The sequence below is a fragment of the Salmo salar genome, chromosome 29 (assembly GCF_965601325.2).
Source record: "Salmo salar chromosome 29, fSalSal1, whole genome shotgun sequence".
NCBI lineage: Eukaryota > Metazoa > Chordata > Actinopteri > Salmoniformes > Salmonidae > Salmo > Salmo salar.
This window is the reverse complement of record NC_138319.1, coordinates 28,336,142-28,363,072: the sequence shown is the minus strand read 5'-3', so window position 1 is coordinate 28,363,072 and position 26,931 is coordinate 28,336,142. Positions and strand designations below refer to the sequence as shown.

Sequence of the window (26,931 nt, the reverse complement as noted above, 5' to 3'; positions counted from 1 at the left end):
CCATGAGCCTCGCTGACCTTTGAACCTGACTTGTTGATGTCCAGAGTTCTAAATGGTGCCCCGTTACTGATTAACCATTGGCTGAGGCTGAGAGAGAGAGCCTGTGATGTTTCCATCTATTTAAAGACACACCCGGGAGATTAAACACTAACTCCCCATGAGGCCTTGAGAGCTTTTATAACCCTTTTCAAATTAAACACAATGTTCTATTCTAGCCCAGGTGTTCATCACTCTGTTGCACAAATAGACACACAAATGTTCGTACACAGGCATTCACAGCCACGCAAACATGACCCCAGTGAGTCACACACGCCAAGGCATGACGGATAAGGTTGAGGGTCAAGTCATACCAACAGACACTCCCACCCCCAACTCACCTATCCCACAAGCTCGCTCACCCTCACTGCGGAGGGAAACTGGACTGTAGTGAACATTTTGTGTAACTCCCATCACAGGGTAACAGCAGATTCAGTAGGTTCAGTAGTGTTGTGAACCTGGAGTTGGCTAAAGCACATCAAAATGTGGGACAGGCTAGAGCTGCTGTAGTTCCTCGCTGTATCTTTTTCTCTGTGTGTACTTTTTATGGTTAAATGAATTTACAGGCAGGGAAGATAAATCCCTGTTTGAATAACCAATAACATACATCTGGAAAAATAGCCTTTGGACATGACCCACTTATCTCATAGCATGGACAGACTACTCTCTCTGTTTCTGTCTTTGTGAGAATGCCAGAGGCATACACAGACCATGACTTTCCATGCATCCAGCACCAGTAAATATGTGCTGAAGTTTAACTGTAATAACACAATCACAATCAGATATGAGTTTGATTTATTCCTCCCATATCTCCGTTTATAGACAGTCGTTTTCCGGGAACAGACAATCAATACAAAATCAACCATTTGAAAATGAAAATCATCACCTGAAACACAAAATACTTCAAATATACACCACGTTTAAATATTCTTCAGTAGTAGAAGTACATGTTTAACTTTTTAAATAATTTATGTAACGTTATCGTAGTGCACTCTGTAGTGGATCAATGATGGGGGAATGTCTTTAGAACTAAATACATAAACATCACCAAAACAAACAAGCATGAGCAACAAGATTCAGACAACCACGGAAACGAGGTCAGACAGCTGACAGGAGTCTCCTGTGTCCGTTGGCATGGTTACAACAGGTTGGCATGGTTAGTTGGCAAGGTAACAGAGCAAGAGGGAATGTGATGTATCATGTTACAGGAGAGACAGAGGTATGTTAAGGTGCTCTGTCTAGGGTGTGTTTCGGTGTGTGTACACCATGGAGGCGCTGTGCATATAGGGGTGTTAAATGTGATTTCGATCCACACTGGTACAGCACACCCAGACCTACAGAGTTTATATCACCTCTAGTAAGCCAGGTTATATCACTGAAAACAAATTGTATTTTTACGACAAGAGCCTGGTTCCAACCCATTTAGACATACAGTAGATGATGGTAATAACAGGTTCTCACCACTGGTGGGTGTGATGACATGATGTAATGTCCTCCAAAATTCAAATACTTTTCTGTTTTGTGTGCCAACACTAAGTGCACCGTGAGGAGCTTTGTGGCACACCTTTGCCACCTAGGGAAATACTCTCAGGAAAAGAGGGCTGTTGTGAATATAGGTGATTCTGTCAGAACTTCTAGTCCAACTCCTCTGACAACCGTTGTTATCATGCCAAGAATCCTAATCCCCTATATTCACATCAGCCATTGAGGATTTCACAATTTCATGAATCAAATCAGGTGCCAAAGGCATAGGAGAACAAGAGCCTGAGAGCCAGCAACAATCCACACCTAGGAACACACACACACACACACACACACACACACACACACACACACACACACACACACACACACACACACACACACACACACACACACACACACACACACACACACACACACACACACACACACACACACACCCACAAAGACTCTGACACAACATTAGGACCACAACATGAACACACACATGCACAGTCAATACGGCCAATATAGGCGGATAATATCGGTGAAACAATATACCGGCCAGGCTCCAATTATAACCTATCCTCTACGTTTGAACCAAATGTTCCATGACGCAACAAAATGTGATTGTTTTGGGACCTTTGATGCCATTAACTTTCAAAATCTCAAACCAAGTTCTATGAACTCTGTATATGACTCTGAGTGCACTCTTCAGATGCATTATGTGTGTGTGTGTGTGTGTGTGTGTGACAGCCAGGTGATGTGTCCAGGCTCTCTGTCTCAGCTAGCAGTGCTCTTGTCCTCGGTCTTCTCAACCTGCCTGAGGAAAAACAGGAAGCAGGAATACACATCATTATTACTGAACACACCTCAGCTGAATGTCAAACATCTTTCCTCGATTCTTTGTCATGATGACAAACCTTGCCCTTGCCAAATGGCAGGTCCTTCCAGAGCGTCTCCACAGCATCCCGACCCTGCTGACTCCAGTTGTACACAGAGTCCCTGCTCACCTGAGATGGAGACAACCACACACACACACACACACACACACACACACACACACACACACACACACACACACACACACACACACACACACACACACACAATGGAAACACCTATGAAGTCTGACCTCAATCAGACAAATCATGTGACAGATTTAGTGCCCAAAATGTCATATCAAAAACACCCAACACACTAATCATTCATTAAGTGTCTAAACTATTCATAACTCACAGAAATACAGCCATTAAACCCCCCCCCCCAGTCACCAGTCAGAGGTCCCAGCTTTCCTCCCTCCCTCTGAACGGCTGTCTCCTCATCACTTTCCTTTCCTGCTGCTGTATCATACATCCTGTCTGTCTGATCTAGCTGTGTTGTGGCACACAGAAACACACACCTGTATCCTCTCTATCTCTGGGCGTGCCTCTCTCAGACAACAACATTAAACAGGACTAAAATATACCAGGAATCCACACCAGAATAGGGCACCCCGCTTTGAAACCAAAGGGCAGACTATCAATCACATACCCTCCCCACACACAATCGCTCTTATTTCACAGCCAGAACTTCCTACAGGAAACCACAGCCTTTCCCGTTAGAGAGAGGGGAAAAAGGGATGGAAGACACACACTAACATTGCACCACACACACACACACACACACACACACACACACACACACACACACACACACACACACACCTTGGTTAAGGAGGCAGCCTGCTGGGGGTAGAACATGGAAGCACTAAGAGCCATCAGCCCGATAGGAAACACCAGCCTCTTCACCCTGGAACCTACAGACACAGACTAGTGCTGAGCGATTATTGCTTTTTGAGGTCAGTTCAGTTTAAAACATTTTTTTCCTGGTTTTAGATGATTTATTATTACATTAAATGCATTGTGGGTTGAATGCTGTAACACAGAATGAAACAATGAATAAAAGTCCCATGATGGTTGTGACTGCCCATTACTGCTGATCACTTAATAACAATCATTTGTTCATCTTAGTTTAAAGCTAGAAGCCTTAATTGAAAGAATAAAGTGGACATCCTGCCTCATCTGTGGTAAAAAGCTGAGGGGTGGGCCTGGATGTGGACACCTGCTCTTCAAACATCTCATTACAAAATCATGGGTGTTAATATGGAGTTGTTCCCCCTTTGCTGCTATAACAGCCTCCACTCTTCTGGGGAGGCTTTCCACTAGATGTTGGAACATTGCTGCGGGAACTTGCATCCATTCAGCCACAAGAGCATTACTGAGGTAGGGCACTGATGTTAGGCGATTAGGCCTGGCTCGCAGTCGGCGTTCCAATTCATCCCAAAGGTGTTCGATAGGGTTGAGGTCAGGGCTCTGTGCAGGACAGTCAAGTTCTTCCACACCAATCTCGACAAAGCATTTCTGTATGGACCTCGCACGCGCAAGGGAGCATTGTCATGCTGAAACAGTAAAGGGCCTTCCCCAAACTGTTGCCACAAAGTTGGAAGCACAGAATAGTCTAGAATGTCATTGTATGCTGTAGTGTTAAGATTTCCCTTCACTGGAACTAAGGGGCCTAGCCCATGAAAAACAACCCCATGACCATTATTCCTCCTCCACCAAACTTTAGTTGGCACTATGCCTTCGGGCAGGTAGCGTTCTCCTGGCATCCGCCAAAACCAGATTTGTCCGTTGGACTGCTGAATGGTGAAGCGTGATTCATCACTCCAGAGAACGCGTTTCCACTGCTCCCACGTTGAAAGTAACTGAACTCTTCAGTAAGGCCATTCTACTGCCAATGTTTGTCTATGGAGATTGCATGACTGTGTGCTCGATTTTATACACCTGTCAGCAACGGGTGTGGCTGAAATAGCCAAATCGACTAATGTGAAGGGGTCTCCACATACTCGTGTATATCAATGGATGTAGCAACTAAGGATTCTACCTTTAATACAATATTTCAGTTGTTGTGTATACTACTTTTTATTTTATCACTTTATTATTTAATTCCAAGTCATCATCACATCTCTGCTCAGGCTGTAGCAGCCAGCCAGCCATCTACAGACTTGCCAGGACAAGTGGCAGCAGTTCGCAATGGATTCTGGTCATTGTAGTTAATGACTATGTTGAAAACTACAACTTCCTACTACATGCCAGAGTTCTTGCTTGATCTGATCTCTCTCTAGAGTAATGGCATATTGAGCTCACAGAAGAAAAAAACGACATGGATTTCAAATAATTCAACCGACGTCGGTAAATTAGTTGTGTGTGTGCGTGTGTACACATTACCTTTGGCCAGGTACAATCCTAAGAAGCCAGAGAAGCCAACCACCCCGACGCTGGCATAGAGGTCCGGAGGAGGATCATTGAGGAACTCATATGTCTCTAAGAGAGAAAGAGAGAGACAGAGAAAGGACACACAGTTTTGTGTATGTATGTGTATATGAAAGTATCTGCATGATATGAGTGTCTTCTCACCTCTCACTGTCCTGGTGGAGGCGCTCACAGTGGGCTCTACAGTCCTGTAGACCTCCTGTTTCACAGGATATGACATCACAAAGAGGAGATAGAGAGAACTTTAATCTATGCTTCAATCATAGGAAGCTGCTGAGTGGAGGACAGCTCATAATAATGTCTGGAATGGAATGGTCTGGAAACCATGTGTTTGATGAGTATGATACCATTCCATGTATTCCGTTCCAGCCATTACTATGAGGCACAACTCATTGTGTATATGTTAGTGTGTCTAGTCTTGGTAGACAATGTTTGTCACCTACCTCAGCTTTCTCCAGGACAACCAGACCCGTTTCCTACAGGAAAACAATAACTATTACCACAAACCTTAAATCTGAGGATTTCAAAAGAAAATGAAAGAGATGCCACATGAGATTGCCTAGATTCATCCATTGTGTTCCAGTTGACAGGTAAGTAAGAGGCATACATCTCTGAGGGAGAGGGGTGTACCTGGCACTGGTTGGTGTAAGGCTCGGCCCATTTCCTCAGCTCGGCCACGCCCTGTTCCACTGGCCCCACCTCTGGCTCCACATACCGGAGATGCGGCTCTGGAGTAACATAGAGGGACGGGAGCTGCAATACACACACACACTTTTCAATCGAGCAGCCTACAGCAACGTTGTCCTGTCTAAGTAATTTTATCTGCAAAGTGCCTTGTGCCTGCACCCACCCAAACAGCTCTTATTAGCAGATAAGCTTGGACACGCATGTCACCTGTCCCTTCATATAACTGCCAAATAATTGTTCCCGGACAGGAGAGGAGACAGAACAGCCATACTAGTTACCTCTTCAATACTGAGACTCTGAGCTGCAGCTTTCTTCTTCACCTCGCTGCTGGCCAGGACAGTCGCAGTGCCCGTCATCAGACCCAGGACCCCTGACACAGCGGCAGACAGCGGCACCTGGCAGTGGTTACACATCATGATGCAGGATCATTACTTCATGGTAAATGGGTAAATGTATGGCAAGAATCAGGACATTCATGGCAGGTATTCAGACCCCTTGACTTTTTCTACATTTTGTTACATTTACAGCCTTATTCTAAAATGGATTAAATAAAAAATGTCCTTAATCTACACCCATAATGACAAAGCAAAAACATTTTTTTTTTTTTAATGTTTGCAAATGTATTACAAATAAAAAACAGAAATACCTTATTTACCTAAGTATTCAGACCCTTGCTATGAGACTCGAAATTGAGCTCAGGTGCATCCTGTTTCATCCTTGAGATTACTTGATTGGAGTCCACCTGTGGTAAATTCAATTGATTGGACATGATTTGGAAAGGCACACACCTGTCTATATAAGGTTACACAGTTGACAGTGCATGTCAGAGCAAAAACCAAGCCATGAGGTCGAACAAATTGTCTGTAGATCTCTGAGAGAGGGTTGTGTCGAGGCACAGATCTGGGGAAGGGTACCAAAAAATGTCTGCAGCATCGAAGGTCCCCAAGAACACAGTGGCCTCCAGCATTCTTAAATGGAAGAAGTTTGGAACCACCAAGACTCTTCCTAGAGCTGGATGCCCGGCCAAACTGAGCAATCAGGGGAGAAGGGCCTTGGTCAGGGAGATGACCAAGAACCCGATGGTCACTCTGACAGAGCTCCAGAGTTCCTCTGTGGAGATGGGAGAACCTTCCAGAAGGACAACCCTCTCTGCAACACTCCACCAATCAAGCCTTTATGGTAGTGGCCAAATGGAAGCCACTCCTAGTAAAAGTCACATGACAGCCCTCTTGGAGTTTACCAAAAAGGACTCAGACCATGAGAAACAAGATTCTCTGGTCTGATGAAACCAAGATTGAACTCTTTGGCCTGAATGCCAAGCGTCATGACGGGAGGAAACCTGGCGAAGGTTCACCTTCCAACAGGACAACGACCCTAAGCACACAGCCAAGACAATGAAGGAGTTGAGAATGTAGTTGAGCCAGAGCCCGATCGAACATCTCTGGAGATAACTGAAAATAGCTGTGCAGCGACGCTCCCCATCTAACCTGACAGTTTGAGAGGATCTGAAGAGAAGAATGGGAGAAACTCCCCAAATACAGGTGTGCCAAGCTTGTAGCTTCATACCCAAGAATACTCGAGGCTGTAATCGCTGCCAAAGGTGCTTCAAAGTACTGAGTATAAAGGGTCTGAATACTTATGTAAACTTGTTTTTTTTATTTCTACTAAATTTGCAAAAATATCAACCTGTTTTTGCTTTGTCATTATAGGGTATTGTGTTTAGATTGAGGGGGGAATTCTTTAAATACATTTTTGAATAAGGCCGTAACGTAACAAAATGTGGAAAAAGTCAAGAGGTCTGAATACTTCCCGAATGCACTGTAAGTTACACTAACGTTAGCCTACATAAGGGCAAAGTTTTGCGTAAAATAAAGAATAAGGCTAATATATTAAGTATATTTATAAACCCGGACATACCCGGTTTGTCCAGTAATGCCATGGCCAAATGTATGAATAAAAATACGTTTTACGAGATTAATAATTTTTTTGATCGCGAATTCAGATCGTTAAACGTCTTCAATTTTAGCTCGTCATACATATGGCTAGCTAGCTAATGTCGAATATTTATAACTAACCCCTTCTGTCTATGTTAACTTCATTGACCCTGGCCACACTGTTGTAGTGGTTTGGTTTGCTGAGGCTCACGTTAGCTAGCTAGCCTTTGCTCAGCCCAACCAACATCACTCTTTTAAACAGTATTTTACGGTTGTCATTTTGTAGTCCGTACTATTCTAAAATAATCTGAATGTATCATACAAGAGAACAGTTTAACCGTTACCAGTTTCCAAACGTTTGACATTTCTCTTCCTGGTGACTTTGCTTTTGTACGGCAAGTCGGATGGCAATAAAAACACCATATTTCGATATTGTGTAACAATATTCATCTCAACAGCGACATCTGGTGGTAGCACACTATAGTGAGCATCATAGGTGAGCACACGACACACTTTTCCCCAACACAGCGGTGGAAAAAGTACCCCTTTGTCATACTTGAGTAAAAGTATAGATACCTGAATAGAAAGTTACTCAAGTAAAAGTGAAAGTCACCCAGTAAAATACTACTTGAGTAAAAGTCTTAAAGTATTTGGTTCTAAATATACTTAAGTATCAAAAGTAAAAGTTGAAATCATTTCAAATGTATTTAAAATGTACGGATAGACAGGGGCACACCAACATAATTTACAAAAGTTGCATGTGTTTAGTGAGTCAGCCAGATCAGAGGCAATATGGATGATCACGTGTTATTTTTAAGAATGCAGTTAAGTAATAGTTGTACTTTAAAGTATTTTTAGTTAAATACTTTACACCACTGCCAACACACTCAATAAAACACCAATATTGCCATCAGACTATGTTGGTGTAAAGCTGAAAAGCATAACAGTATGAACAACAAGTGTTCCAAATACCAGTGTCTACTCAGATTATAGTAAATACATTGTTTATCTAATTTCTTTTTTCTTTTAGAAATACAGTCATCGTACAGGGTGTTTTTATCCACATTTTATCCTACTGAGACTGAGGGCTGATTATAAATGCTGAGCTATGACAGACAGACACGCCCTGTCCCAAATAAAAACAGCAGGAGTAATACACATGTTGACCAGCAGAGGGAGTCCGCTATTTAAAGACTGAAGTTTGTCATAATATTGGCCCGTTTGCCAGATGCATGCTATTCCTGCACAAAAAAAAAACACTTTCAGTGGAGATTCACTATTGCGCATTGCTTTTTAGTCCAGAAGTAGGTTTAACGTCTGGAAAACCAACTGGGCCTAAGTGTTGATGATATTGTAATGAAACAGGCCGGGAGCAGGTCTCGAACCCTCGACCTTCTAGCCCGAAGTCCAGCGCACTATCGACTGTGCCCCAAAAGAATGCTAGTGCAGCAGAGTCGATATCCGCCCTTATAAACCCAGGGTCATTACAGTATGTATGTTGTGAAGATAATAGCATTGACGCTATTACTGTGTAGGGCAATAACTGAAAAATAGCGCACTTGGTAGTTTGTACCGGTGCTCGACCAGTCGGCAAAAGCCAACATCACCCACGACAGAGAACGGTTGATTGTCAAGGGTAATGAAATCCATTATCTTGGCTTTAATGAATTTCACCCTTGAGTTGTCTCGCTGAAATATTCTTACTCTTTCAAATGACTGACTTGTTGACTGCTCGAACCACACAACCGACGTGGGCTAGGTTAGGAATGCTGTGATGCACGTGTAGTGCAACATTTTACGTGGTGTCATTACGTCATGTACATACGTTATATAGGTATGCACGTCAGCTTTGACATAGGTTTTGCACATCGGCCGATACCGATGTTGGCATTTTTAGCTATTATCGTCCGATTCCGATATGTTCACCGATATATCATGCATCCCTAATAAATATCTTTGACATTTAACATTAGCTATCTAGCCATATTTATGACTAGCTAAAAGAGAAGACGTTTTACTGTCTGAATTTGAGAAAAAATTATTCATCTCGTAAAACATTTTAATTCATAAATATGGCCATGGCATTAACGTTACTGGACAAAACGGGTGTGTCACAGTATTTAAAAAAAATACTTGTAGCTAATGTTAGCTTTATTCTTTGTTTTGTGCAAAAATTTGCCCTTGTTATGTAAGCTAACGTTAGTGTAACTTACTTTCAATACCTGTAAATAACATGAGCAAGTCTACTTCTGATAAGCTTCCCAGTAAAGCATTAAAAACAATCAAACAACCCAGAAAAGAGCTAAAAATAGCCCATAATAACATATGCAGCCTGAGAAACAAGGTCCATGAAGTCAAAAACTAGCTTGTAACAGATGACATTCATATTCTGAGTATCTCTCAAACTCACTTAGATAATACGTTTGATAGTGGTTGCAATACATGGTTATTTAACATTTTATTTTTTACCCTTTATTTAACTCGGCAAGTCAGTTAAGAACACATTCTTATTTACAATGACGGCCTAGGAACAGTGGGTTAACTGCCTTGTTCATGGGCAGAACGACAGATTTTTACCTTGTCAGCTCGGGGATTCGATCTGGCAACCTTTCGGTTACTTGCCCAACCCTCTAAACACTAGGCTACCTGCATCTAGCGAAAAGACAGAAATGCCAACGGGAGCGATGTTGCGGTCTATATTCCGAACCCCATTCTTGTAAAGCTTAGAGAGGATCTCATGGTAAATACTGTTGAAGTAATATGGCTACAGGTTCATATGCCTCACCTAAAGCCTGTTCTTGTGAGAAGCAGCTATAGACCACCAAGTGCTAACAGTCAGTATCTGGATAATACGTCACATAATACTTTAAAGCGTTCATTGATTTTTTACGTAGTTATTACACATTGATTACACTATCACTCGTATTGCATATGTCACAAGGATTCAACAGTATCTGGATAATATGTGTGAAATGCTTGATAATGTATGTGATATCAACAGAGAAGCATCATTTCTGGGTGATTTAAATATGGACTGGCTCTCATCAAGCTGCCCACTCAAGAAAAAAATTCTAACTGTAACCAATGCCTGCAACCTGATTCAGGTTGTCAGTCAACCTACCAGGGTAATTATAAACAGCACAGGAATGAAATCATCAACATGTATTGATCACATCTTTACTAATGCTGCAGAGATTTGCTTTAAAGCAGCATCCAAATCCATTGGATGTAGTGATCACAATATAGTAGCCATATCTAGGAAAACCAAAGTTCCAAAGGCTGGGCCTAATATAGTGTATAAGAGGTCATACAATAAGTTTTGTAGTGATTCATATGTTGATGATGTAAAGAATATTTGCTGGTCTGTGGTGTGTAATGAGGAGCAACCAGACGCTGCACTTGACACATTTATGAAACTACTTATTCCAGTTACTAATAAGCACATGCCCATTAAGAAAATGACTGTAAAAACTGAAATCCCCTTGGATTGACGAGGAATTGAAAAATGGTATGGTTGAGAGGGATGAGGCAGAAGGTTTGGCAATTAAGTCTGGCTGCCCAAACTGATTGGCAAACGTACCTCAAATTAAGAAATCATGTGACTGAGCTAAATAAAATAAAAAGATCTATACTATGAAACTAAAATAAATTAGACAAAGAATAATAGTGAAAAGCTTTGGAGCACCTTAAATTACATTTTGGGAAAAAAGGCAAACTCGGCTCCATCATTCATTTGAATCAGATGGCTCGTTCATCACAAAACCAGCTGATATTGCCAACTACTTTAATTACTTTTTCATTGGCAAGATGAACAAACTTAGGGATGACATGCCAGCAACAAACACTGACACTATACATCCAAGTATATCTGACCAAATTATGAAAAGCAAGAATTGTACTTTTAAATTCCGTAAAGTCAGTGTGGAAGAGGTGCATTTTTGTTTTTGTCTATCAACAATGACAAGCCACAGGGGTCTGACAATTTGGGTGGAAAATTACTGAGGATAATAGCGGACGATATTGCCATTCCTATTCCAAATAGCCGACCAATCAGCCTTTTACCAACCCTTAGTGAACTTGTGGAAAAAAATGGTGTTTGACCAGATACAATGCTATTTCACAGTAAACAAATTGACAGACTTTCAGCACGCTTATAGGGAAGGACACTCAACAAGCACAGCACTTACACAAATTACTGAGATTGGCTGAGAGAAATTGATGATAAAATGATTGTGGAGGCTGTCTTAGACTTCAGTGCAGCTTTTGACATTATTGATCATAGTCTGCTGTTGGAAAAACATATGTGTTACGGCTTTACACCCCCTGCTATAATGTGGATAAAGAGTTACTTGCCCAATAGAACACAAAGGGTGTTCTTTAATGGAAGCCTCTCCAACATAATCCAGGTAGAATCACGAATTCCCCAGGGTAGCTGTTTAGGCCCCTTACTTTTTTTCTATCTTTACTAACAACATGAGTAAAGCCAGTGTGTCTATGTATGCGGATGACTCAACACTAAACACGTCAGCTACTACAGCAACTGAAATGACTGCAACACTTAACAAAGAGCTGAAGTTAGTTTCGGAATGTGTAGCAAGGAATGTTAGTCCTAAATATTTCAAAAACTAAAAGCATTGTATTTTGGACAAATCACAATTCCCTAAACCTCAACTACATCTAGTTATGAATAATGTGGAAATTGAGCAAGTTGAGATGACTAAACTGCTTGGAGTTACCCTGGATTGTAAACTATCATGGTCAAAACATATTGATACAACAGTAGCTAAGATGGGGAGAAGTCTGTCCATAATAAAGCACTACTCTGCCTTCTTAACAACACTATCAACAAGGCAGGTCCTACGGCCCTAGTTTTGTCGCACCTAGACTACTGTGGTCAGATGCCACAAAGAAGGACTTGGGAAAATTGCAGTTGGCTCAGAACAGGGCAGCACAGCTGGCCCTTAAAAGTACACAGAGAGTTAACATTAATGACATGCATGTCAATCTCTCATGGCTCAATGTGGAAGAGAGATTGACTTCATCACTACTTATTTTTGTAAGAGGTATTGACAAGCTGAATGTATCGAGCTGTCTGTTTGAAATATTTGCACACAGCTTGGACACCCATGCATACCCCACAAGACATGCCACCAGAGGTCTCGTCACAGTCCCCAAGTACAGAACAGACTATGGGAGGCGCACAGTACTAGATAGAGCCATGACTTCATGGAACTCTATTCCACATCAGGTAACTGATGAAAGAAGTAGAATCAGATTTTAAAAAACAGGTAAAAATACACCTTATGGAATAACGGGGACTGTGAAGAGACACACACAATGGTACAGATGCATGCATACGCACACATTGTGATTTTGTTGTATGGTGGTATTAAACATTTTGTATTGTAGATATGTAGTGGTTTAATAATGTTATATAATGTATTGTTATCTTTTGTTTTGTATGTAATGTAGGTGCTTTAATGTGTTTGGACCCCAGGAAGAGTAGCTGCTGCTTTCGCAGTAGCTAATGGAGATCCCTAATAAATACAAATGAATGTCCTGATTCTTGCCATACATTTACCATGAAGTAATGATCCTGCATCATGATGTGTAACCACTGCCAGGTGCCGTAGTCTGCCGCTGTGTCAGGGGTCCTGGGTCTGATGACGGGCACTGCGACTGTCCTGGCCACCAGCGAGGTGAAGAAGAAACCTGCAGCTCTGAGTCTCAGTATTGAAGAGGTAGCTAGTATAGTGGCTGTCCTGTCTCCTCTACGGGAACAATTATTTGGCAGTTACACGAAGGGACAGTTGACATGCGTGTCCAATCTTATCTGCTAATAAGAGCTGTTTGGGTGGGTGCAGGCTCCCACAAGGCACTTTGCAGATAAAATAACATACAGGACAACTTGGATGTAGGCTCAGTCTCAGTATTGAAGAGGTAGCTAGTATGGCTGGCCTGTCTCCTCTCCTGTCCAGGAACAATTATTTGGCAGTTATATGAAGGGACGGATCAATCAAATGTATTTATAAATCCCTTTCACATCAGCCGATGTCAAAGGGCTATACAAAAACCCAACCTAAAACCCCAAACAGCAAGCAATGCAGATGTAGAAGCACGGTAGCTTTGAAAAACTCCCTAGAAGGCAGGAACCTACGAAGAAACCTAGAGAGGATCCAGGCTCTGAGGGGTGGCCAGTCCTCTTCTGGCTGTGCCAGGTGGATATTAAAGCTGTTATTGGCCAAGATGTTCAAACGTTCATAGATACCAGCAAGGTCAAATAATAATCATCACAGTGGTTGTAGAGGGTGCAACAGGTTAGCACCTCATGAGTATACAGTATGTCAGTTGGCTTTTCATAGCCGAGCATTCAGAAGTTGAGACAGCAGGTGCGGTAGAGAGAGAGTCGAAAACAGTAGGTCCGGGACAAAGTAGCACGTCTGGTGAACAGGTCAGGGTTCCATAGCCGCAGGCAGAACAGTTTTAACTGGAGCAGCAGCACGACCAGGTGGACTGGGGACAGCAAGGAGTCATCAGGCCACGTAGTCCTGAGGCATGGTCAAAGGGCTCAGGTCCTCCGGGAGGGGAGGGAGAGAATTAGAGGGAGCATACTTAAATTCACACAGGACACATGATAAGACAGGAGAATTACACCAGATATAACAGACTGACCCTAGCCCCCTCGACACAAACTATTGCAGCATAGATACTGGAGGTCGAGACAGGAGGAGTCGGAGACACTGTGGCCCCATCTGACGATACCCCTGGACAGGGCCAACCAGACAGGATATAACCCCACCCACTTTGACAAAGCACAGCCCCCACACCACCAGAGGGATATCCACAGCCCACCAACTTACTACCCTGAGACAAGGTTGAGTATAGCCCACGAAGATCTCCCCCACGGCACGAACCAGAGGGGGCACCAACCCAGACAGGAAGATCGCGTCAGTGACTCAACCTATTCAAGTGACGCACCCCTCCTAGGGACGGCATGGAAGAGCACTAGTAAGCCAGTGACTCAGCCCCCGTAACAGGGTCAGAGGCAGAGAATCAAAGTGGAGAGAGGAGAACCGGCCAGGCAGAAACAGCAAGGGCTTTTCGTCGCTCCAGTGCCTTTCTGTTCACCTTCACACCCCTGGGCCAGACTACACTCAATCATATGACTTACTGAAGAGATGAGTCTTGAATAAAGCCTTAAAGGTTGTGACCGAGTCTGCATCTCTCACATGGATAGGCAGACTATTCCATAAAAATGGAGCTCTATAGGAGAAAGCCCTGGTTCCAGCTGTTTGCTTAGAAATTCTAGGGACAATAAGGAGACCTGCGTGTAGATATGTACGGCAGGACAGAAATTGGAGAGATGGGTAGGCGCAAGCCCATGTAATGTTTTGCAAGTTAGCAGTAAAACCTTGACATCAGCCCTAGCCATAACAGGAAGCCAGTGTAGAGAGTCTAACGCTGGAGTAATATGATCCAATTTTGGGGTTCTAGTCAAGATTTTAGCAGCCGTGTTTAGCACTAACCAAAGTTTATTTAGTGCTTTATCCGTGTAGCCAGAAGGTAGAGCATTGTAGTAGTCTAATCTAGAAGTGACAAAAGCATGGATTAGCTTTTTTGCATAATTTTTGGACAAAAACTTACGAAGATGGAAATAAGCTGTCCTTGAAATATTCTTCATACAGTGTCTTGTGAAAGTATTCACCCTCCTCGGCATTTTTCCTATTTTGTTGCCTTACAACTTGGAATTAAAATGGATTTTTGGGGGGTTTGTATCATGTGATTTACACAACATGCCTAACACTCTGAAGATGCAAAATATGTTTTATTGTGAAACAAACAAGGAATAAGACAAAAAAACAGAAAACTTGAGCGTGCATAACTATTCACCCCTTCCAAAGTCAATACTTTGTAGAGCCACCTTTTGTAGCAATTACAGCTGCAAGTTTGTTAGGGTATGTCTCTATAAGCTTGGCACATTTAGCCACTGGGATTTTTGCCCATTCTTCAAGGCAAAACTGCTCCAGCTCCTTTAAGTTGAATGGGTTCCGCTGGCATACAGCAATCTTTAAGTCATACCACAGATTCTCAATTGGATTGAGGTCTGGGCTTTGACTAGGCTATTCCAAGACATTTAAATGTTTCCCCTTAAACTACTTACAGTGAGGGAAAAAAGTATTTGATCCCCTGCTGATTTTGTACGTTTGCCCACTGACAAAGAAATGATCAGTCTATAATTTTAACGGTAGGTTTATTTGAACAGTGAGAGACAGAATAACAACAAAAAGAAATCAGAAAAACACATGTCAAAAATGTTATAAATTGATTTGCATTTTAATGAGGGAAATAAGTATTTAACCCCCTCAATCAGAAAGATTTCTGGCTACCAGGTGTCTTTTATATAGGTAACGAGCTGAGATTAGGAGCACACTCTTAAAAGGAGTGCTCCTTATCGCAGCTTGTTACCTGTATAAAAGACACCTGTCCACAGAAGCAATCAATCAATCAGATTCCAAACTCTCCACCATGGCCAAGACCAAAGAGCTCTCCAAGGATGTCAGGGACAAGATTGTAGACCTACACAAGGCTGGAATGGGCTACAAGACCATCGCCAAACAGCTTGTTGAGAAGGTGACAACAGTTGGTGCGATTATTTGCAAATGGAAGAAACACAAAAGAACTGGCAATATCCCTCGGCCTGGGGCTCCATGCAAGATCTCACCTCGTGGAGTTGCAATGATCATGAGAACGGTGAGGAATCAGCCCAGAACTACACTGGAGGATCTTGTCAATGATCTCAAGGCAGCTGGGACCATAGTCACCAAGAAAACAATTGGCAACACACTACGCCGTGAAGGACTGAAATCCTGCAGCGCCCACAAGGTCCCCCTGCTCAAGAAAGCACATATACATGCCCGTCTGAAGTTTGCCAATGAACATCTGAATGATTCAGAGGACAACTGGGTGAAAGTGTTGTGGTCAGATGAGACCAAAATGGAGCTCTTTGGCATCAACTCAACTCGCCGTGTTTGGAGGAGGAGGAATGCTGCCTATGACCCCAAGAACACCATCCCCACCGTCAAACATGGAGGTGGAAACATTATGCTTTGGGGGTGTTTTTCTGCTAAGGGGACAGGACAACTTCACTGCATCAAAGGGACGATGGACGGGGCCATGTACCGTCAAATCTTGGGTGAGAGCCTCCTTCCCTCAGCCAGGGCATTGAAAATGGGTCGTGGATGGGTATTCCAGGATGACAATGACCCAAAACACACGGCCAAGGCAACAAAGGAGTGGCTCAAGAAGAAGCACATTAAGGTCCTGGAGTGGCCTAGCCAGTCTCCAGAGCTTAATCCCATAGAAAATCTGTGGAGGGAGCTGAAGGTTTGAGTTGCCAAACGTCAGCCTCGAAACCTTAATGACTTGGAGAAGATCTGCAAAGAGGAGTGGGACAAAATCCCTCTTGAGATGTGTGCAAACCTGGTGGCCAACTACAAGAAACATCTGACCCCTGTGATTGCCAACAAGGGTTTTGCCACCAAGTACTAAGTCATGTTTTGCAGAGGGGTCAAATACTTATTTCCCTCATTAAAATGCAAATCAATTTATAACATTTTTGACATGCGTTATTCTGGATTTTTTTGTTGTTATTCTGTCTCTCACTGTTCAAATAAACCTACCATTAAAATTATAGATTGATCATTTCTTTGTCAGTGTGCAAATGTACAAAATCAGCAGGGGATCAAATACTTTTTTCCCTCACTGTAAGTGTTGTTTTAGCAGTATGCTTAGGGTCATTGTCCTGCTGGAAGGTGAACCTCCGTCCCAGTCTCAAATCTCTGGAAGACTGAAATAGGTTTCCCTCAAGAATTTCCCTGTATTTAGCGCCATCCATCATTCCTTCAATTCTGACCTGTTTCCCAGTCCCCGCCGAGGAAAAACATCCCCACAGCATGATGCTGCCACCACCATGCTTCACTGTGGGGATGGTGTTCTCGGGGTAATGAGAGGTGTTGGGTTTGCGCCAGACATAGTGTTTTCCTTGATGGCCAAAAAGCAAAATGTTTGTCTCATCTGACCAGAGTACCTTCTTCCATATGTTTGGGGAGTCTGCCACATGCTCTTTGCATTGTTTTTTTTTAACAATGGCTTTTTTCTGGCCAGTCTTCCGTAAAGCCCAGCTCTGTGGAGTGTACGGCTTAAAGTGGTCCTATGGACAGATACTCAAATCTTCGCTGTGGAGCTTTACAGCTCGTTCAGGGTTATCTTTGGTATCTTTGTTGCCTCTCTGATTAATTCCCTCCTTGCCTGGTCCGTGAGTTTTGGTGGGCGGTCCTCTCTTGGCAGGTTTGCTGTGGTGCCATATTCTTTCGATTTCTTAATAATGGATTTAATGGTGCTCCGTGATATGTTAAAAGTTTCTGATATTTTATAACCCAACCCTGATCTGTACTTCTCCACAACTTTGTCCCTGACCTGTTTGGAGAGCTCCTTGATCTTCATGGTGCCACTTGCTTGGTGGTGCCCCTTGCTTAGTGGTGTTGCAGACTCTGGGGCCTTCAGAACAGGTGTATATATATACACTGAGATCATGTGACAGATCATGTAACGCTTAAATAAAGTCCACCTGTGTGCAATCTAACTAATTATGTGACTTCTGGAGGTAATTGGTTGCACCAGATCTTATTTAGGGGCTTCATAGCAAAGGGGGTAAATACATATGCACGCACCACATTTCCATTTTTTTGAATTTTTTTAACCAATTATTATTTATTTTTTCACTTCACCAATTTGGACTATTTTGTGTATGTCCATTACATGAAATCCAAATAAAAATCCATTCAAATTACAGGTTGTAATGCAACAAAATAGGAAAAACGCCAAGGGGGATGAATACTTTTGCAAGGCACTGTATTTTCGTCAAGAAGTGTTGACATGCTTGTCAAATCTTATCTACTATTAAGAGCTGTTTGGGTGGGGGCAGGCTCCCACAAGGCACTTTGCAGATAATATTACTTACAGCACAAAGTTGCTGTAGGCTGCTCGATTGAAATATGTTTGCGTGTTGCAGCTCCGGTCCCTCTATTTTACTTTAGAGCCGCAGCTCAAGTACAGTTCAAGTCAGAAGTTTACATACACCTTAGCCAAATACATTTAAACTCAGTTTTTCACAATTCCTGACATTTAATCCTAGGAAAAATTCCCTGTCTGGTCAGTTAGGAACACCACTTTATTTTAAGAATGTGAAATGTCAGAATAATAGTAGAGAGAATTATTTATTTCAGCTTTTATTTCTTTCATCACATTCCCAGTGGGTCAGAAGTTTACATACACTCAATTAGTATTTTGTAGCATTGCCTTTAAATTGTTTAACTTGGGTCAAATGTTTCGGGTAGCCTTCCACAAGCTTCCCACAATAAGTTGGGTGAATTTTGGCCCATTCCTCCTGACAGAGCTGGTGTAACTGAGTCAGGTTTGTAGGCCTCATTGCTCACACACGCTTTTTCAGTTCTGCCCACAAATGTTATATGGGATTGAGGTCAGGGCTTTGTGATGGCCACTCCAATATCTTGACTTTGTTGTCCTTAAGCCATTTTGCCACAACTTTGGAAGTATGCTTGGGGTCATTGCCCATTTGGAAGACCCATTTGCGACCAAGCTTCCTGACTGATGTCTTGAGATGTTGCCTCAATATATCCACATACATTTCTTCCCTCATGATGGCATCTATTTTGTGAAGTGCACCGGTCCCTCCTGCAGCAAAGCACCCCCACAACATGATGCTGCCACCCCCGTGCTTCACGGTTGGGATGGTGTTCTTCGGCTTGCAAACATACCCCTTTTTCCTCCAAACATAACGATGGTCATTATGGCCAAACAGTTCTATTTTTGTTTCATCAGACCAGAGGACATTTCTCCAAAAAGTACGACCTTTGTCCCCATGTGCAGTTGCAAACCGTAGTCTGGCTTGTTTATGGCGGTTTTGGAGCAGTGGCTTCTTCCTTGCTGAGCGGCCTTTCAGGTTATGTCTATATAGGACTCATTTTAATGTGGATATAGATACTTTTGTACCTGTTTCCTTCAGCATCTTCACAACGTCCTTTGTTGTTGTTCTGGGATTGATTTGCACTTTCGCACCAAAGTACGTTCATCTCTAGGAGGCAGAACAGCTTCCCTGTGGCTCAGTTGGTAGAGCATGGTGTTTGCAACGCCAGCATGGTGTGTGCAACGCCAGGGTTGTGGGTTCAATTCCCACGGGGGGCCAGTACAAAAAAAAAAAAATGTGTGAAATTGAATGTATGCATTCACTACTGTAAGTTGCTCTGGATAGGAGCGTCTGCTAAATGACTAAAATGTAAATGTAGAACACGTCTCCTGAGCAGTATGACAGCTGCGTGGTCCCATGGTGTTTATACTTGCATACTATTGTTTGTATAGATGAAAGTACCTTCAGGCATTTGGAAATTGCTCCCAAGGATGAACCAGACCTGTGGAGGTCTACATTTTTTTCTTTCTGAGATCTTGGCTGATTTCTGTTGATTTTCCCATGATGTCAAGCAGAGGCACTGAGTTTGAAGGTAGGCCTTGAAATACATCCACAGGTACACCTACAATTGACCCAAATGATGTCAATTAGCCTATCAAAAGCTTCTAAAGCCATGACATCATTTTCCAGATTTTTTGTTTTTAAAGGCACAGTCAACTTGGGAGTAGCCTAGTGGTTAGAGCGTTGGACTAGTTACCGAAAGGTTGCATGTTCGAATCCCTGAGCTGACAAGCTACAAATCTGTCGTTCTGCCCCTGAATAAGGCAGTTAACCCACTGTTCCTAGGCCGTCATTGAAAATAAGAATGTGTTCTTAACTGACCTGCCTAGATAAATAAAGGTGAAATAAACTGTCTGTTAACAATAGTTGGAAAAATTACTTGTGTCATGCACAGAGTAGATGTCCTAACCGACTTGAATTTGTTCTTAACTGCCTTGCCTAGTTAAAGGATACACACCCCAAAAAGTTACATTTGTTGGCATTTACCTTTGTCCCCATTATCAGTAAAATATAACCAAAACCTATTTCTTTCACTTACTTACCGTGCCGTTTCGTTGTTCATTTGTTCAGTCGTTTCATTCTCAACCAGGACGTCTTTGAAACACCGTTTGGGTCTTTGCTTGTCAAAAAAAGATACTATATAACAATATTTGGCATATTTGTCAATTAAGCTTGTTGACCAATCAGGACCGGAATATGACTGCACGTCACAATAGTGTAACGAGTCCATAATTATTTTACGTAGTTATTACACATTGATTACACTATCACTCGTATTTTATGTCACAACGATTAATCGATACGTATGCTAGCTAGCTCATGGATGCAAACAATGTTCTTCCCGCAAAACGACATCTATTTTAGTAGCTATAGTTAGCTAGCTAACTATATGGCTAGGTGTCATCTAAAATAACCCTAATTTATAAGACAGTTCATATTTGATTAATGGTCGGACCCATCTATGTGAAGCTAGCCACAATAAGGATTAGCCACAATAGTGGACTTTGCTGTTAGCCTTCAAAATGAAAGTATCGCATAATTCTACTATTTGTATTAATTTGCATCACTGTCAATTACATACTTTTATTTGAGGCAAACTGCAAATTCCACTATTGTGCCTAATCCTTATTGTGGCTAGCTTCACAACGCATAACCCTAGCCAGATGAAGCTAGCTGGCTGCTTATAAAGTTAGCTTTTGGCAACAGGGTTAAGTAGCTGGCTAGCTATTTATTTTCATGCACTCGACAAGTGGCAACCTAGCTAATACTTACAAGGATTCCTAAATCATTGCTAAGAATAATGAAAATGACTGCAGTTTCTACTGGTCATTGTTTTCAGAGTGGTTATATTGATGCTAGCTAGGTACCAAGCTAAAGCTAGCTACCCCAGAAGCTGCAGTTGAACAACCGGTGTTTTTATTTTCATACTTTTTTTATACAGCTTTTTATACAACTTTGACAGTGTTACTGTATCTTGACACGCAAAGACCCAAATGGTGAAGCTAATAGCAGTGACGCTATTACTGTGTAACTCCAGTAGGGTAACATCTGAAAAATAGTGCACTTGGTAGTGTGTACCGGTGCTCGACCAGTCGGTGAAGGCCAACATCACCCACGACAGAGAACAATTGATTGTCAAGGGCAATGAATTCCATTATCTTGGCATTAATGGATTTCGCCCTTGAGTTGTCTTGCTGAAATGTTCTTACTCTCGGTCCACACAGAGTTCTGTCTTACTATCCAGGTCTGTGCCCAAACAATTTGAGCTTCTACTTTTAAAACTCCACCTTTTCAGAAACAAGTCTCTCACTGTTGCCGCTTGCTATAGACCACCTTCTGCCCCCAGCTGTGCCCTGGACACCACATGTGAATTGGTTTCCCCCCAATCTATCTTCAGAGCTTGTGCTGTTAGGTGACCTAATCTGGGACATGCTTAACACCCCGGCCATCCTACAATCTAAGCTAGATGCCCTCAATCTCACACAAATTATCAAGGAACCTACCAGGTACAACCCTAAATCTATAAACATGGGCACCCTCATAGATATCATCCTGACCAAGCTGCCCTCTAAATACACCTCTGCTGTCTTCAACCAGGATCTCAGCGATCACTGCCTCATTGCCTGCATCCGTAGTGGGTCCGCGGTCAAACGACCACCCCTCATCACTGTCAAACGCTCGCTAAAACACTTCAGCGAGCAGGCCATTCTAATTGACCTGGCCCGGGTATCCTGGAAGGATATTGATCTCATTCCATTAGTAGAGGATGCCTGGTTATTCTTTAAAAGTGCCTTCCTCACCATCTTCAATAAGCATGTCCCATTCAAAAAATGTAGAAATAAGAACAGATATAGCCCTTGGTTCACTTCAGACTTGACTGCCCTTGACCAGCACAAAAACATCCTGTGGCGTATTGCATTAGCATCGAATAGCCTCCGCGATATGCAACTTTTCAGGGAAGTTAGGAACCAATATACATAGGCAGTTTGAAAAAGCTAGCCTTTGCTTTCCTAACATAAATTTGCATCCTGTAGAACATACTCCCAAAAGTTCTGGGACACTAAAGTACATGGAGAATAAGAGCACCTCCTCCCAGCTGCCCACTGCACTGAGGCTAGGAAACACTGTCACCACCGATAAATCTGCGATAATTGAGAATTTCAATAAGCATTTTTCTACAGCTGGCCATGCTTTCCACCTGGCTACCCCTACACCGGTCAAATGCCCTGCACCCCCCACAGCAAATTGCCCAAGCCTCCCCCATTTATACTTCACCCAAATCCAGATAGCTGATGTTCTGAAAGAGCTGCAAAATCTGGACCCCTACAGATCAGCCGGGCTAGACAATCTGGACCCTCTCTTTCTAAAATTATCCACCAAAATTGTTGCAACCCCTATTACTAGCCTGTTCAACCTCTCTTTTGTATTGTCTGAGATGCCCAAAGATTGGAAAGCTGCCGCGGTCATCCCCCTCTTCAAAGGGGGTGACACTCTAGACCCAAACTGCTACAGATCTATATCTATCCTACCCTGCCTTTCTAAGGTCTTCAAAAGCCAAGTTAACAAAACAGATCAAAGACCATTTCAAATCCCACCGTACCTTCTTCGCTATGCAATCTGGTGTCTGAGCTGGTCATGGGTGCACCTCAGCCACGCTCAAGGTCCTAAATGATATCATAACCTCCATCGATAAGAGACAATACTGTGCAGCTGTATTCATCGACCTGGCCAAGGCTTTCGACTCTGTCAATCACCACATTCTTATCGGCAGACTCAACAGCCTTGGTTTCTCAAATGACTGCCTCGCCTGGTTCACCAACTACTTCTCAGACCTCTGGCAGTCTCTATGGGGGTGCCACAGGGTTCAAACCTCGGGCCGACTCTTTTCTCTGTATACATCAATGTCGTCGCTCTTGCTGCTGGTGATTCTCTGATCCACCTCTATGCAGATGACACCTGCCCACACGTCCAGCATCATTACTCTGGACGGTTCTGACTTAGGTATTTGTAGTTGTCCACATATTCTAGGTGTCTGGTTAGACTGTAAACTCTCCTTCCAGATTTACGTTAAGCATCTCCAATCCAAAATTAAATCTCCAATCGGCTTCCTATTTCGCAACAAAGCATCCGTCACTCATGCTGCCAAACATACCCTCGTAAAACTGACTATCCTACCGATCCTTGACTTCGGCGATGTCATTTACAAAATAGCCTCCAATACTCTACTCAACAAATTGGATGCAGTCTATCACAGTGCCATCCGTTTTGTCACCAAAGCCCCATATACTACCCACCACTGCGACCTGTACGCTCTTGTTGGCTGGCCTTCACTTCATATTGGTCGTCAAACCCACTGGCTCCAGGTCATCTATAAGTCTTTGCTAGGTAAAGCCCCGCCTTATCTCAGCTCACTGGTCACCATAGCAGCACCCACCCATAACACGTGCTCCAGCAGGTATATTTCACTGGTCACCCCCAAAGCCAATTCCTCCTTTGGCCGCCTTTCCTTCTAGTTATCTGCTGCCAATGACTGGAACGAACTGCAAAAATCACTGAAGCTAGAGTCTCATATCTCCCTCCCTAATTTTAAGTACCAGCTGTCAGAGCAGCTCACAGATCACTGCACATAGCCCATCCAACTACCTCATGCCCATACTGTTATTTATTTTGCTCCTTTGCACCCAAGTAGCTCTCCTTGCACACTCATCTTCTGCATATCTATCACTTGTGTCTAATTGCTATATTGTAATTATTTCGCCACTACGGCCTATTTGCCTTACCTCCCTTATCTTACCTCATTTGCACACGCTGTATATAGACTTTTTCTATTGTATTATTGACTTTGTTTGTTTATTCCATGTGTAACTGTGTTGTTGGTGTCGCACTGCTTTGCTTTATCTTGGCCAGGTCGCAGTTGTAAATGAGAACTTGTTCTCAACTAGCCTACCTGGTTAAATAAAGGTGAAATAAATACAAAATCAACAGCAGACATTGTGGGCTAAGTTAGGAATGTTGTGTTGCACATGTAGCGCAACATTCATGTGCGTCATTACATCATGTACCTATGTTATATAAGTATGCACATCAGCGTTAAACTAGACATCGGGCCGATACCGATGTTGGCATTTTTAGCTAATATCGGACGATTCCAACATGTACACTGATATATTGTGCATCCCTATTTTAAACAGTATTTTACTGTTGTCATATTGTACTCTGCCATTAGCTACATCCGTACTATTCTAAGATAACCTGAATGTATCATATAAGAGAACAGTTTAACCATTATCAGTTTCCCAACATTTGATATCTCTCTCCCTGGTGACTTTGCTTTTGTACGGCAAGTCGAACGGGGATAAAAACACCAGATTCCAAAATTGCAGAACGATGATCATCAACAGCAACTTCTGGTGGTAGCAAACTATAGTGAGCATCACAGATGAGCACACAACACACCTTTCAGCAACAGTGACGGAAAAAGTACCCCTTTGTCATACTTGAGTAAAATGATTAGATACCTTAATAGAAAAATCCTCAAGTAAAAGGGAAAGTCACCCAGTAAAATACTACTTGAGTAAAAGTATAAGGTTGTAAATATATACTGCTCAAAAAAATCAAGGGAACACTTAAACAACAATGTAACTCCAAGTCAATCACACATCTGTGAAATCAAACTGTCCACTTAGGAAGCAACACTGATTGACAATAAATTTCACATGCTGTTGTGCAAATGGAATAGACAACAGGTGGAAATTATAGGCAATAAGCAAGACACCCCCAATAAAGGAGTGGTTCTGCAGGTGGAGACCACAGACCACTTCTCAGTTCCTATGCTTCCTGGTTGATGTTTTGGTCACTTTTGAATGCTGGTGGTGCTTTCACTCTAGTGGTAGCATGAGACGGAGTCTACAACCCACACAAGTGGCTCAGGTAGTGCAGCTCATCCAGGATGGCACATCAATGCGAGCTGTGGCAAGAAGGTTTGCTGTGTCTGTCAGCGTAGTGTCCAGAGCATGGAGGCGCTACCAGGAGACAGGCCAGTACATCAGGAGACGTGGAGGAGGCCGTAGGAGGGCAACAACCCAGCAGCAGGACCGCTACCTCCGCCTTTGTGCAAGGAGGAGCAGGAGAAGCACTGCCAGAGCCCTGCAAAATGACCTCCAGCAGGCCACAAATGTGCATGTGTCTGCTCAAACGGTCAGAAACAGACTCCATAAGGGTGGTATGAGGGCCCGACATCCACAGGTGGGGGTTGTGCTTACAGCCCAACACCGTGCAGGACGTTTGGCATTTGCCAGAGAACACCAAGATTGGCAAATTTGCCACTGGCGCCCTGTGCTCTTCACAGATGAAAGCAGGTTCACACTGAGCACATGTGACAGAGTCTGGAGACGCCGTGGAGAACATTCTGCTGCCTGCAACATCCTCCAGCATGACCGGTTTGGCGGTGGGTCAGTCATGGTGTGGCATTTCTTTGGGGGGGCGCACAGCCCTCCATGTGCTCGCCAGAGGTAGCCTGACTGCCATTAGGTACCGAGATGAGATCCTCGGACCCCTTGTGAGACCATATGCTGGTGCGGTTGGCCCTGGGTTCCCCCTAATGCAAGACAATGCAGACCTCATGTGGCTGGAGTGTGTCAGCAGTTCCTGCAAGAGGAAGGCATTGATGCTATGGACTGGCCAGCCCGTTCTCCAGACCTGAATCCAATTGAGCACATCTGGGACATCATGTCTCGCTCCATCCACCAACGCCACGTTGCACCACAGACTGTCCAGGAGTTGGCGGATGCTTTAGTCCAGGTCTGGGAGGAGATCCCTCAGGAGACCGTCTGCCACCTCATCAGGAGCATGCCCAGGCGTTGTAGGGAGGTCATACAGGCACGTGGAGGCCACACACACTACTGAACCTCATTTTGACTTGTTTTAAGGACATTACATCAAAGTTGGATCAGCCTGTAGTGTGGTTTTCCACTTTAATTTTGAGTGTGACTCCAAATCCAGACCTCCATGGGTTGATAAATTGGATTTCCATTGATTATTTTTGTGTGATTTTGTTGTCAGCACATTCAACTATGTAAAGAAAAAAGTATTTAATAAGATTATTTCTTTCATTCAGATCTAGGATGTGTTGTTTAAGTGTTCCCTTTATTTTTTTGAGCAGTGTACTTAAGTATCAAAAGTATAAATCATTTCATATTTCTTGTGTTACGCAAAGCAGATGGCACCATTTTCTTGTTTTTAAAACGTACGGATAGCCAGGGGCACACTCCAACATCATTTACAAAAGTATCATGTGTTTAGTGAGTCAGCCAGATCAGAGGCAATAGGGATGACCACGTGTTATCTTTAGGAATGTAGTGAAGTAAACGTCGTAAAAAATATAAATAGTAAAGTACAGATACCCCAAAAAACGATCTAGTTGTACTTTAAAGTATTTTTGGTTAAGTACTTT

The 26,931-nt window shown here is 43.0% G+C and overlaps 1 protein-coding gene across 5 annotated transcripts; it reads right to left on the bottom strand.

Annotated features, from left to right (window-relative positions):
* Nucleotides 1–814: 814 nt before the first annotated feature.
* On the bottom strand, nt 815–13,155 carry apoob (apolipoprotein O, b). 5 transcript variants are annotated; one of them, XM_082970772.1, is made up of 10 exons: nt 13,014–13,155; nt 6,154–6,240; nt 5,777–5,893; nt 5,442–5,564; nt 5,255–5,287; nt 4,956–5,010; nt 4,767–4,862; nt 3,204–3,295; nt 2,421–2,510; nt 815–2,316 (listed from the first exon to the last, which is right to left on the bottom strand). In XM_082970772.1, the coding sequence occupies exons 3-10, from the start codon at nt 5,852–5,854 to the stop codon at nt 2,281–2,283; spliced, it is 603 nt and encodes a 200-aa protein (XP_082826898.1). In that variant the 5' UTR covers nt 5,855–5,893; nt 6,154–6,240; nt 13,014–13,155; the 3' UTR covers nt 815–2,280. The 5 variants fall into 5 exon arrangements, with proteins under 5 accessions (XP_082826898.1, XP_082826899.1, XP_014037046.1 ...); XM_082970773.1 differs by lacking the exon at nt 13,014–13,155 and adding an exon at nt 7,777–7,792; XM_014181571.3 differs by lacking the exons at nt 6,154–6,240; nt 13,014–13,155 and adding an exon at nt 7,777–12,996.
* Nucleotides 13,156–26,931: the final 13,776 nt, after the last annotated feature.